This window comes from Microcebus murinus, chromosome 14 (genome assembly GCF_040939455.1).
Source record: "Microcebus murinus isolate Inina chromosome 14, M.murinus_Inina_mat1.0, whole genome shotgun sequence".
Classification (NCBI taxonomy): domain Eukaryota; kingdom Metazoa; phylum Chordata; class Mammalia; order Primates; family Cheirogaleidae; genus Microcebus; species Microcebus murinus.
The window spans coordinates 52031770-52045548 of record NC_134117.1 but is presented as its reverse complement, the minus strand read 5'-3'; the positions used below and the strand labels follow the sequence as shown (position 1 = coordinate 52045548).

The 13779-nt window shown below is 52.7% G+C and overlaps 1 protein-coding gene across 2 annotated transcripts in view; it reads right to left on the bottom strand.

The window, feature by feature from the left end:
• Positions 1 to 13261, bottom strand: part of TSPAN15 (tetraspanin 15) — a 44361-nt gene extending 31100 nt beyond the window's left edge. The window contains exon 1 of one of the 2 annotated variants that reach the window (XM_076010064.1): positions 13092 to 13261. In XM_076010064.1, coding sequence (XP_075866179.1) covers positions 13092 to 13115 — 24 coding nt within the window. In that variant the 5' untranslated portion in view covers positions 13116 to 13261. Of the gene's footprint in view, positions 1 to 13019 lie in introns of both variants that reach the window. The other variant, XM_012762650.3, reaches the window with a different exon arrangement.
• Positions 13262 to 13779: the final 518 nt, after the last annotated feature.

Below are 13779 nucleotides of genomic sequence, written 5' to 3'. Positions count from 1 at the left end.
CTCTTTTTTGGAGATGTATCCTGAGCTATTTGGGGTGAACTGTCATGATGTCTCCAGTTTACTCTGCCATAGCCAAATGTTAAAATTACTGATCATAGGTGGTGGACATAGGGGTGTTCATTGCATCATTCTTTCACCTTTTCTATATGTTTGAAATTTTTTACAATACAGAGTGAAGAAAGCAAGGTCCAAGTTCCATGCTTTCCAAGAGGGGGGTCTGTGTACAGGCCTGAGTCTTCCTTTTGCCTGAAGCTGCAGACCAGGTCCGGTGTCAGCAGGAGGTCTCGGTGGTCACAGCCAAGGCCCAGCTCACCAGCGGCCAGGGGCAGGCGGCCTCCTCTGGCTGGAATTAGTCCCCAGACCAGATGTTTCACTAACTGCTAACTGGAGCTAAATACAGGCTGTAACGGGAACCTACCTATTACACATCCAGGAAACAGGATGCCGAGGGCTTTAGAACTTGCATCTCATGGTGCACGTGTGGGGAAGAGGCATGGGGGGGGGAGGGAGAGAGAGGGTCACCCACCTTAAATCCCTTCCTCCTCTGCTTTAAGAGAATTAGGACAAGAGAAGATGCACACACAAAAAAACCAACATGACGATGAATCCCCGGTGCAGAAAGCGGTAGGCCGTGAAAGGAGGTAAGGGCAGGGGAGGGACGGCTCCGAGGGCTGGGCTGGGCTGGTGTGGCCCAGCAAAGACAGCCACTCAGGAGCCGTGTGACGCCGGACAGATCACTTCACTCTGAGCGTTGGTGGCCTCTCCACTGTGAAATGGGAACACAATGGTCATTCCGGGGGCCCTGAGAGCACCGGACTCCTTTGTCAACTGTAAGATGCTGTGGCATGTCGGGGGACGCCCCTCCCTTACCAGTCAGAATAGACAAGCGTCCACACCAGGCCAGGAGGTGCCACAGCGCCAAGGTTTCCAGAAAGGAGCTGGAAGGAACCACTGAGAACGTCCAGCGTCTCCCAAGCTCCAGCCAGCCATCCTCTTAGCACGTCTCAGCGCCAGCTGCGTCGGCCAGCTACTTTCCCCGTTACTGACCCACTAGTTTTCTTTAAACCCACTGGCTTGTCTTACTAACATAAATGTGGTCCTGACCTGACCTAATCAACAGCTACGAAATCACAAATTTGAGTACTCTTCTCTTCAATACACATTACACTTAACACACATTAAAATCTTTAAATGCTCCCCATGAACCAGCTAAAATCATCTTGTACACCACCAGGAATAGGCGGACGGACGTGGATCTGGCCCAACCCCCTTACTCTGCAGATGGGAATCTGAGGCCCACGGAGAGGCCATCACTCCCACAAGGTCACACAACGAATTAGCCCTCGGTCAGCAGCTGTGACCGGGGCTCCCAGCTCCCAGGCCAGGGCTCTCCCTTCACTGCAGCCGCCCTCCCTCGCCCAGAACAAGACTTTTATAGCCCGGCTTGGCAAGCAATTTCAATTTAACAACTGTTGTAACCAGGAAGTCCTTCCTGAGTGCTAGCTTGCATTCCCTTCTCCTGTGCTAACCTCTTTCCACAGGTTTTCCTTGCAGAGGGGAAGCCACTAAGAAACCAGTGGTAGGGCATGGCCCTCTTGCCTGGTTGGGGGTTTGGGGACAGGTGACAGGGGAGGAACCGAAGGAGGAGGGGCTCCAGGCCTCACTCCCTGCCAGCCTCGCTCCTCTCCACCCCCCTGCAGCCCACAGAAAGGGCAGGGATTTGGGGGGCTCTGCTCCATTGGGCCCCTCCCTAGCAAGCAACCAGGTGGAGAAGAAGGGCTTGTACAGTTTCCCAGGGTTACAAACTGGGTAGCTTAAACAGAAACTTACTCTCCCACCATTCTGGAGGCCAAAGGACTGAAACCAAGGTGTTCGCCGAGACAGGTTCCCTCCAACGACTCCTTCCTTCCCTCCTCCAGCTCCTGGCGGTTCCTGCTGTCCCTAGGCTTGTCTGCCATTGTCCCCACACTGCCTTCCCACTGTGTGTCTGTGTCTTCCCTTCCATCTCAAATTTCCCTCTATCTTTCTCTTACAAAGACACTTGTCACTGGATTTGGGGCACACCCACGTAATTTATTGATAGGATGATTTCATCTCAAGATCCTGAACTGAATTATATCTGCAAACACCCTTTTCCCAAATAAGGTTACATTCCCAGGTTCTAAGATACGGACATAGCTTTTTTTTTTTTTTTTTTTTGAGACAGAGTCTCGCTTTCTTGCCTAGGCTAGAGTGAGTGCCATGGTGTCAGCCTAGCTCACAGCAACCTCAAACTCCTGGGCTCAAGCGATCCTCCTGCCTCAGCCTCCCGAGTAGCTGGGACTACAGGCATGTGCCACCATGCCCGGCTAATTTTTTCTCTATATATTAGTTGGCCAATTAATTTCTTTCTAGTTTTATGGTAGAGACGGGGTCTCACTCAGGCTGGTTTTGAACTCCTGACCTTGAGCAATCCGCCCGCCTCAGCCTCCCAGAGTGCTAGGATTACAGGCGTGAGCCACCGCGCCCGGCCTCGGACATAGCTTTTTGACGGGGCCGCCATTCAACCCACGACAGAGCTCACAGGTCAGAGTCAGAAATCCTCATCCTTCTGCTAACTGGCCACTACACATCACGGTGACCCCAAGCACCATGCCTGGTGCTCTTTCCCATCTGGAAAGTGGCAATAGACCCCACCTGCTGCACCTCTCCTATGGAGGTCAGAAGCACAGGCTGTTGATACTCAGATCACACCCAGTTCTCCAACATGACATCTGCGTGTCAGTTCCCAAACTGGAGACACAATTTAAGGGGGGAAATTATCATGGACCACCCCACAAGTGTGTGACTCCCTAACTCAAGAAACTCAAATCTGATTCTACAGAAACTTCTTCGAGTTACAAAGTTAACTGCAAAGAAACCGTGCCTTTAGAGCAGATAAAAGAATGTTCTAAAGATAACCAAAAGGAAAGCAAAATACTAGAACTCATGGACTCCCTTCTGGGTCCTTTGCAGAAGCCAGCCTCCCAGCGCCTCCCACACCCGCAGGCTGGTGGTCTCACACATCCCCGCCAGCCCTTCCTGCCCCAGCCTGAGCCCCATCACCTGCCCGGCATCCCCTGCTAAGCCCCTGGCTGCATCGTTCTCTCCCTTTCTGGGCCTCTCCCAACTGTGTTTGCTAACTTTCCCCAGCTCAGAGAGACTGCCCAGATTGTCAGGGAGGTCAGAAGCTTATGCACATCATTCGGAATTCAACTGCAGAGATAACTGGCTTGGAAACCCGGCCAGTCCCGTCAGAATTCCCTTAATATCACCGTGAGCTGTGGTTCCCACTCCAGCTGCACGTTACACTCACCTGGGGAAGTTTAAAAACGACAGGTGCTGGGCCCCACCCCAGACCTACTGCATCACAAGCTCTCGGGATGTATGTCCTCGTGAAACCCTCCCAAGGCAGGAGGCCTCGAGCTAGGACGTTGAGGACCACTGCCCTAGAAGCTCTTGTCTTTTGACCCAGGAAAGTGACCTAGTCTCAGAATCCTATGCCAACCTCAAAAGCTGGCACCCCACCCAATGCACCCAGGGGACTGTCCCAATCTGTCATAGCACGGGCCAGGGCTGGCTTCAGTCATCCAATATGGTATCTATCCCTGCACCCAGCATGGTACCCGGTACTCAGTAAATGCACAGAAATGACCACCGTGACCCCAGGCACCCTGCGGTCTCCCCGCACCGCTCCCTGCACAGCCAGGCGGGCGGCACAGACAGCCCTCTGGTAGGGGACGGGAAACGGCCGGAGGAGGCTGCATGACGGGGTCACAGGCCACATCCTGGAAAGGACTTCCAGTGGCTCTGGGAGTTGGTGGTTCCGGCTTTCCCAGGCAGGAAGCAGGAGGGCTCTGAGCAGAAAAAATAAGCCAGACTGGGCCAAAGTTGTTTTCCTTCTACCCTCCAGGAAAACATTTGCTTCCCTGCAGGCCAAGATGCAGATGCCTCCCTTGGCAAGAAAGTCCCTTTTGGGAAAAGTTACAACCCAGCAGGCACGTTTTTCCACAGTGAAACAGCTCTTGTCCCAGGGACAGACACAAATGTTGGGTCTCAAATAAGTCACTTCCCCTCTCAGGGCCTCAGTCTCCTCCTCTGTAAAATGGGACAAGAGCCCCCGTCCTGCCCAGGTCACAGAGTCATTCTGAGAATCCAGAGTGTAAAGCAAAGTGGGGAGAGACAAGCACCAGGTGGCGTCTCCCGCCAGCATCAGATTAACGGTTATCTAAGACATGCCCCTTAAAGAGCTATGGAGACTTTGCCCCAACCAAGCTTCACCCTGTGGGAGGCACAACAGTTATCCCTTTCAATAAACCAAGGCAGGGGCTGGGTACGGTGGCTCACACCTGTAATCCTAACACTGTGGGAGGCTGAGGTGGGCGGATTGCTCAAGGTCAGGAGTTCGAAACCAGCCTGAGCAAGAGTGAGACCCCATCTCTACTAAAAATAGAAAGAAATTAATTAGCCAACTAAAAATATATAGAAAAAATTAGCCGGGCATGGTGGCACATGCCTGTAGTCCCAGCTACTCGGGAGGCTGAGGCAGTAGGATTGCTTGAGCCCAGGAGTTTGAGGTTGCTGTGAGCTAGGCTGATGCCATCGCACTCACTCTAGCCTGGGCAACAAAGTGAGACTCTGTCTCAAAAAAATAAAAAAATAAACCAAGGCGCAAAGAGTTGTCCCTGACCTGTCATGCAGCTAATGGGACCTGCTCCTCACTCCTCCACCAAGAAGCACTCATCCTCTGAAGCCAGTGAGCTGGGCCCTGCGGGGCCTCCAGACCTGGCCTTCTCAGAGGCCATTTCCAGCGTCAACATTCAGGCCCAAGAAACGGCCCATTTGTGCCTCAGTGACCCAGCCTCGCTCTCCCGAGCCGCATCTCCACTCCTCCCTGCCAGGGAAGCCTTCAAACTCCTCCCGAGGACTCCTCCGCAGCCTGGTCAGGCAGCCCAGCTCAGCGTCCATCTCCCTCACGAGCTGGCCCTCTGGGTGGGGAAGACATCACCTTATGCTTCTTCCTCTCGCCTCCCCCTCTCCCAGGGCCCCAACTTGGAGCTGAGAAAATGCAACCTGTTCAGGGACCAGCTCTCAGAGCCTTGCAGGGCACTCCTCGGGCAGCCTGCCTGGCCCAGTGTGCACGCCCAAGGGGTCAGAGCTGTCGACCTGAGGACCGGCCATGGCCAACTGCTCTAGGCAGGCTGAGCACGTGCAGAGGATAGCAGTCTCCTCCGACAAGACTGACCCAGACGTTCTCATCACATCCTAGATGCCCAGCCACCCTGGGCAAGGTGAGCCCCCTCCCTGTAAGTCTGCACCCTCCCTGGGCAAGGAGCCTGTGCACCTCTCATCTCATGGAGCCTCCCACGGCCCTCTGCGGCATCCACGGATGAAGAGTCTGGGAGGCTCAGAGAGTTGGTCCTTTACCCAGGGTCGCACAGAGGAGCCGGCAGGTGATCTAGGTCTAGGACCAGGTAGCACGACCACCAGGTCCTGACGATTAAACATCTCTTCCCGTCACTCTGACCCCAAACTCCTTACACAACCAGGCCCCTGCCACCCCCTCCACCCACAGCTTGGTCCTTCTGGGGCTTCCACATCGGCTCCATCCATGCTTGCCCACCTGCCTCAGGGCCTTTGCACTTACTGCTCCCTTGGCCTGGAATGCTCTCTCCAGGACTTTTTCTATAGCTGGCTCCTTCTCCCTCTTTGAGCCCCAGCTGAAATGTCAGCTCCTCATAAAGGCCCTCCGTGACCACATCACCTAAAGCAGGAACGGCCATCCCTCCCCACTTACTCCTCGATGTTCCCCTTAGCTCCTACCACGAGCGATATTTATTTACTGGTTTGTCTATCTTCCAAGGCCTGCACTAGGCCTGTCTTGTTCACAGCCGTTTACCTGGCATACAGTAGGCGTACACAATGCCTGGCATACAGTAGGCATCAAATAGCTAATTATTGACTGAATGAACAAACAAACCATCCTCACCCCAGAGAGAATGGCTGGCTAAGTCGAATCAAACCATTCACATCCCAAAATTCTCTCTGGGAAAAGTTGGGGTTTTTTTCCCCTCAACCCCCTGTCCTGGCTTACCCAGAAGACACCTCTCCCCTCTGTGTGTGGAGTCAGCTGGTACAGAAATTTCCTTATCAGTCCCTTATCTGGTTTGCTCTGAGCCCCACCCCAGGGTGGCATTATGAGTCACCCAAGAAGAAGGGCGCAGGCGGGCAAGGTGCGCGGGAGGGCGAGTGGTTATTCCGGCTCCCCCAGGATCCCAGCCACCAAAGGTGGCAAGGTCCGGTCCTACGACCTAACGCAGCCCTCCCTCACAGGAAGGGACAGGACCATGCGGGGAAGTGTAGGCCGAGGGTGCAGGACTCTTCCCAGGGCCTTGGTTTGCTGGTCTGTAGAATGAAGCCGTTGGAAGTCTCTCCAAACCCCTTGCAGGGCTGCAGTCCCGACCGTCCAGATTGTAAAGCTGTGTGGCGAGACTGGGGGCGGGGAGAAGCTCCCTGTGCCGCTGGCCCGGGTGACACCGTGAGATCATCCCTGACAGCCCATTAGGCACGGCTGACCACTTCTCCAATATGAAGCCTGCCCCATTTTCAACTTGAGTTTCATTGTTTTCTCTCTGAAATGCTTGCCTAGAACAAGAAAACGGTGCTGCCCGATGAATCAAGCATAAAAAGAAAAAAAAAAGGAAATAAAACATCTACGTATACGTCGTACAAAGGGATATCTGGACGATGTGTACCAACGCCTAACAGTGGTTCTCCCCGGACGGTAGAATCCAAGATGACTTTTACTGTCTTCATTGTACTTTTCTGAATTGCTTGATTTTTTTTTTTTTAAATTGTGTGCACATATTATTTTCACAAATACAATAAAACTCTTTTCAAAAATCTCCTGCCGGAAATTGGATCCACTTTCTTTTCTGTCTGGCTTCACCTAATGCTTACGAGGGAGGCCAGGTACCGGCCCCTCTCAGAAAGGCGTCTTCCAGCCTCACCCTGACGCCAGGGAGGAATACACAGGGGACCCCACGAAGCAACAGAGTCAGGCAGGCTGGGTCTGCTCTTGGACTGTCACTAACGTGCCACGGGCCCTCAGGCAACTCGCTTCTCTCCAGGCCTCTGCTTTCTGCTAAGTAAACTTAAAAGGCTGCGCTAGAGGTATCTTTAAGGGCCCTTCTCATTCTCAGTCTGTGGCTCTGGAGCACTTAGACTAGAGAGGAAGACGGAAAAGAACAGCTAACCTGTCAGTAGTTGATGGAGTATTTGTCATGCGCCAGGCACTGCTCTAAGCTCTTCCTGTATATTAATCCAATTAACCTTCTCAGCAACTCTCAGGTAGGCTCTAATACCCATTTTATAGATAAGGCAACTGAAGCATGTAGAAGCTAATGCCTAAGTCACTTAACCCGTTAAGTGCTGGAGTTGGGATTTGAACCCAGCCAGCCTGGTACAGAGTCCCCACTCAACCACTGAACTATAGGCAAATATAAAGCATCATAGGCCAAGCCCCGGTAAGCAGGTCCATTCTTGGAGAAGGCAAGGAAGAGTTCATATTGCCTCCAGCATTCATTATTACCACCCACTCCCACTTCCTCCCCACTTGGCCCTCGACCCCCCACCAAGTCCTTTTCTTCCTAATTAGACAGCAGCGCCCCCCAGCCCTGCACCCTTACCCAACTGAAAACCCTGCCCTTAGTCAAGGCCACAGGCTTGGGCTTAGACAGCCAATGGCTCCATGCTCGGCCCAGCCCACTTTGCAAATTCAAGGGCTCGGCCTCACCACTGCTGGCTATACCCCCAGCTTGGCCTCCGCCCCAGGTTAGAGCCCTGCCTGGTAGGCTCAGGTGGAACCGATCACCGTCATGCAATAATCCTTCCCTGTGCACCTACTGTGTGCCCAGGCCCAGTGTTCAGAGAAGGATATGAACGAGCTATACCCCTGACCTCCAGGCGTCCCCCGTCCAGCAAGGAAAATCAGTCTGTAAACAGATCTCCAGGATACGCTGTGAGCAGTGCTAAAATTAGAGGTGTGTCCCTAATGGGCTGAGGTAGCATGTGTCAGAATGATTCACCCTTCGTGGTGGGAAGCGGAGGTTCTAAGTGCCTCTGGGTGAGTTCACTTCTCACGGAGACAGCCCAGTGACATACTGGAAGCAGCAAGGAGCGCTAGACTGAGGATGCCAGATCTGCTGAGTGGCCCTGAAACACAACCTCTTGAAAACAAGAGGGCCCCTGAGTGCGGGGCAGGAGATCACTACAGGGGTTCGGGGTCACATTCGCACTGACTCACAAGCCGAGAAGTTCTCCTTGTTCAATTCCCTTCTGACCCCTCCGATCGCATCAAGGAGCAAGTCTCAGCTTGGGTACCAGTTTGTCTTTAAGCCGCTTAAGCACCTGCCAGCCTGCCTTTTGAACAGGGAAGGTGGGCGTCAGGGTCACCAGCCTTCAGCAACCACAAAACATGTTGCTAGGACTTTTATTTTCCCTGTGCTATATTTACTTTAACCATTGCCTGCTATTTATGATAAGGCATATTGGTTTCCCATTGGCCATAGTGATAGAAAGCCTCCTTTTAAACAGAAATTTGAGTTCTAAAAGCAAGTCAGTTTAAAGAAACATATTAAGAAAATAACATTATAATTGGTATAACCTCTATATTTAACAACATCGAAATTTAAAATGCACATATAAAAGCAGGCAGGCCGGGCGCGGTGGCTCAAGCCTGTAATCCTAGCACTCTGGGAGGCCGAGGCGGGCGGATTGCTCGAGGTCAGGAGTTCGAAACCAGCCTGAGCAAGAGCGAGACCCCGTCTCTACTATAAATAGAAAGAAATTAATTGGCCAACTAATATATATATATATATAAAAAAAAAAATTAGCCGGGCGTGGTGGCACATGCCTGTAGTCCCAGCTACTCGGGAGGCTGAGGCAGAAGGATTGCTTGAGCCCAGGAGTTTGAGGTTGCTGTGAGCTAGGCTGACGCCACGGCACTCACTCTAGCCTGTGCAACAAAGCGAGACTCTGTCTCAAAAAAAATAAATAAATAAATAAAAAAAAATAAAAGCAGGCAAAGCTGTTCTGTGCTGCAGGATGGTCCAACAGCGATTACCCCTGTAGGGAAGGGGTAGTGACTGGAGGAGAACTTGAAGGAAGGGGCTTCTGGCTTCCTCCATCCGTTCTGTTGGTTGATCTGGGGGCTGACTGTACAGGTGTGTTCACTTAGTGACAACTCATCAAGCTGTGTAGGTGCATTTCTGTGTGTATGTTATACATTCATATCCCCTTTAACCCAGCAATTCCACTTCCAGATAACACCCTGCAAACTTACATACACATGCAAATGACACACTCAAAGATACTCACTGTACCACTGTTCCCAGTAACAAAAGGCTGGAAAACAACCTAAGCAGAAGGATTAAATTTTGGCACAGCCTAGAGTGAAGCCTATGCAGCCATCAAACAGAACGAGGCAGCCCCTGGAAGATATCCATAATCCGTGTGGATTTAAAAAGTGAAAAAGTTCTATGTATAGTGTGCTACCAATGTGAAAAACATATATCTTATAAATCTACATGTTTGTGCCTAGGGTACCCTTTGCCTAGGACTGTGGTCCCCAACCCCCAGCCACAGCCTGGTACCAGTCCGTGGCCTATTAGGAACTGGGCCACACATCACCTCCTGAGCTCCGTGCTCCCCTGTCCCCATCCGTGGAAAAATTGTCTTTCATCATTAACTGGGCATCGTGGCATGCAACCTGTAGTCCCAGCTATTTGGGAGGCTGAGGCAAGAAGACTGCTTGAGCCCAGGAGTTTGAGGTTGCAGTGAGCTATGATGACGATACTGCACTCTACCCAGGATGACAGAGTGAGACTTTGTCTCAAAAAAAAAAACCAAAAAATTGTTTTCCATAAAACTTAGGAACTAGGGGCCACACAGCAGGAGGTGAGCGACCCCGGAGTAAAGCTTCATCTGTATTTACAGCCGCCCCCCATGGCTCGCATCACTGACTGAGCTCTGCCTCCCTCTGCCCTTTGTCCATGGAAAAACTGTCTTTTATGAAACCAGTTCCTGGTGCCAAAAAGGTTGGGGACCGCTGGCCTAGGAGATCTCATAAAATAATCACAGGAAACTGATAACAGAGGTCTCTTGTGGACAGGGCAGGGGAAGTCTCCTCAGTGAAAACTACCCTTTTCTTGTACCATGCCCATGTATTTCCTATCAATAATAATTTTTAAAGCAAAAAGTCTTAAAGTGCATGGCTGTGATGAAACTTACGACCCCCTTCAGACCCAAAGACTGAGATGCAAGTGTCAGCACTTTGGGCTTTTAAAGCAAGTAACCCTTGCCCCACCCCCACCACCCAAGGGATGGCATCAGCGATAATGGGCTTTCCAGTAAATGGTTTCCAATTAACAGCACACCCAGGCCAGGACAAATTACTTACTTACGCTGGGCCTCCGCCCTGCAGTCAAACTCTGGCACCTGGAGCTGCCCTGTCAGGGCTGGCAGGTGGCTGAGTTCTTGGCATGTGTGGGGAGATTTTTAAGCAGAAATACTTCCAGGGATAGGAGTCAAGGATTTGGTAAGGAAACCTCAGTTGGCAGAGGAAGGATTCCAAGTCCTGAGTCCTGCCCTGTGCAAGAGAAGCAAAGCAAGGGCCACAGGACAGGCTTTTCTGGGGCCTGCAGCGGACAGCAATAGAACAGAGCCTCGAAATTTTGAGTTAGGTTTGATTTAACCACACAATTTACCTTTGGAAAGCTCATTCTCTCCACTTATCACTAATCCTAAAAACAATTCAGTGAGGTGAAGGGCAAGGTATCACTTACCCACTTTACAGATGATAAAATGGAGTTGTGGGAAGGTTAAGAGGGCATTGGTTGAGTTTATGGTAGTTGAAAAATAAATTGAAATAAAATAAAAATTTAAAAAAAAGAGAGAGAGGGGCCGGGTGTGGGGGCTCACGCCTGTAATCCTAGCACTCTGGGAGACCGAAGTGGGAGGATCGTTTGAGCTCAAGAGTTCAAGACCAGCCTGAGCAAGAGTGAGACCATGTCTCTACTAAAAAAAAAAAAAAAAAAAAATAGAAATTAGCTGGACAACTAAAAAAATATATAGAAAATAAATTAGCCAGGCATGGTGGCGCATGCCTGTAGTCCCAGCTACTTGGGAGGCTGAGGCAGAAGGATTGCTTGAGCCCAGGAGTTTGAGGGCGCTGTGAGCTAGGCTGACGCCACGGCACTCACTCTAGCACTGGCAACAGAGTGAGACTGTCTCAAAAAAAAAAAAAAAAAGAGCGAGACAGGGCAGTGATTACACGTCAAGGGAAGGGGTGAAGCCAGAGATGTAATCCCACCTTCCTACGTCTCCACCCATCGACCTGAGGCTCTCCTCTTCCAACTCTGACCAATAGAGAGAAAAGCTCACCAGGCCAGAAGAGGGGCAGGTAAAGGACCCCTGGGAACCTACAGAACCTATGGGCCCATCTAGAGCAGGAATTTTCAATTCTGACTGCACACTAGAGTTACCTGGGGAGCTTAAGTAAATTTAAATAAATACCTACGCCAGGGCACAGGAATCTGTAGTGTTTTTTTAAAACTCTCCAGTGGATTCTGATGCAATTGGGGTGAATTCAACCTCAAATCACTCCCACCTACAACCTTCTGCTTCCCCAGAGCTTCCACCAACAGGCCCTTGCTCCACCCCCCGGCCCCCAAACATACTGCTCCCTCATCTCTCTTCCACGATACCTACAGTCAGAAGCTGGCCTCAGCTAGTTTTCTAGACGGAAAAGTCAATGAACAGGGAAGTGACTTACAGTACCAGAGCAGGACCAGAATCTGATCTCCTGGCTACGAGGCAAGGTTGCAGCCACAAGGGCCTCGCAGGAAAAGCCAGTCCTGATGGCAAATCCAGCTCCTGCCAGCAGAAGAGACCTACCCATCGAGGGACTGAGAAGCACACCAGGAGAGAGTGTGTGTTTTGGTGGGGCACAGGGCGTGACTCCCCTGGGGTCCCTGCACAAGTCTGTCCTGGTGGCACACTGGGGGAAGAGACTATTCTAGTTGTTAGGGGTGGAGGTGGCCTGTGGAAAGATGTCCTCATTTATAGACTAGGCCCCAGGCTACTCTGATACAACCTTACACAAACCCAGGGGCAACTTACACCCTGGGGGACCAGATTCCTGCCTGCGATGCTGACAACAATAATGGCTCACACTTTCCGAGCTTGCTAGGCACATACCTTGGCCTATGTCATTTAATCTCCACAAGCATCCTAAAAGTTGACAACAGTTACTGTCTCCATTTGCAGAGGAGGAAACTAGAGCCCAGAGAGTTAAAGTAACTTCTCCCATGATCACTCAGCCAGAAAGTGGAAGCAGCAGGATTCAAAGCCTGGTTCAAGTTCAACCACTACCATCCTTCTCCCCCCAGGCAGAAGAGGACGTATTTCGCCCAGTGGCAGCGGAAAGAGTAACTGAGCACCTAGGAGCACTGGAGACGTGGTCCGGCGGACTCCTCCACTCCACGCGCATCCCACTTCCGCCGAGGAGGAAACCAAGAAGCAGAGGGCAAGCGTCTTGCTCGGGGGCATCACCAAGAAAACAGAGGAAGGAAGCGCAGAATCCAGGTCCCTGGACACCAGGCCTGACTCTCCACAAACTCCGCCATGCCTGGCAGGCGTGGTGGGCGCGGCAGGGCGGTAACCACGGCCTACCCAGCGGACAAACTGCCCATCAGGTGCCCACAGGTGAGCCACGTGGCACTCGGTGGGTCTGCCACCAGCTTTAACACTCTTAACAGGGTGGCTGCAATTCAGGCTGAGCGCGGGCCACCAGAATTTCCCGGTTCCCAGGGAGAGCGGGACGAGGAGCCGGCGCGCACTCCCCGCGCCTTCCCCAAAGTTGCTAAGTCTGGACCCAAGCCCCGGCGACCGAGGGAGTGCGGACCCCCACCCTCATCCCAGGCCCTCCTGGGGCCACTCACCCAAAACACTGTGGAGTAGATAACGAGTGAGAACTTGAGCCAGAGGTAGGAGACGCGCGCGCAGTAGCGCACCTGCTCCGAGTCCCCGCGGGGCATCCTGGGCGCTCCCCGCGCGGGTTGCCCGGGGTTAACGGGGCCTCCGGGGCTCCCGGGCTCGGTCCCAACGCCAGCTCTCCAAGCCCCACCTGCGGCTGCCCGGCAGCCCGCCCCGCCACCCGCGCTCTCTCCGGGACTGACACTGGCGAGCCGCAATCACCGCCCCCGCCGGGGAGCCGGCCAGCCCCGGCGGCCAATGGGAGCCAGGCGGCGCCCGGCCGCGGGGAGGGGGGCGGGCCGGGGGCGGGGCTGCGGTTCCGGACCCGAGAGGAGACGGAGGAGGGGACGGGAGGGGGCGAGGGGTTTGCAAAAGAGCTCACGTGCTACTCTGGAAACGCCCGTGCTAACGGAGGGGGCGTGGGAGCGCGTGGACCAGAGGTGCGCTGGAGGAGAGCGAGCGTGCCCAATTGGGTACTCAGAAAGGCAGGCTGTGCGCTGTTGTCTACAGGGAAGACTAGAGGAAAAAAGCAGGAATTAACCGCCAAGGTGTTAAAAATGCAAATGAGTGTGCGAGTCAGGAATGGAATAAGGAAGTGGAGTTGGCCTGAGCAGGGCGGAGATCGACACCTAGGGAGGTGCAGCAGACCAGGGTGCGGCTAAGGGGCCCCCATAGGACTGGAGTCTGGAGTTTCCTCGTGTGACACATCTGCTCAATTTCCCCAAC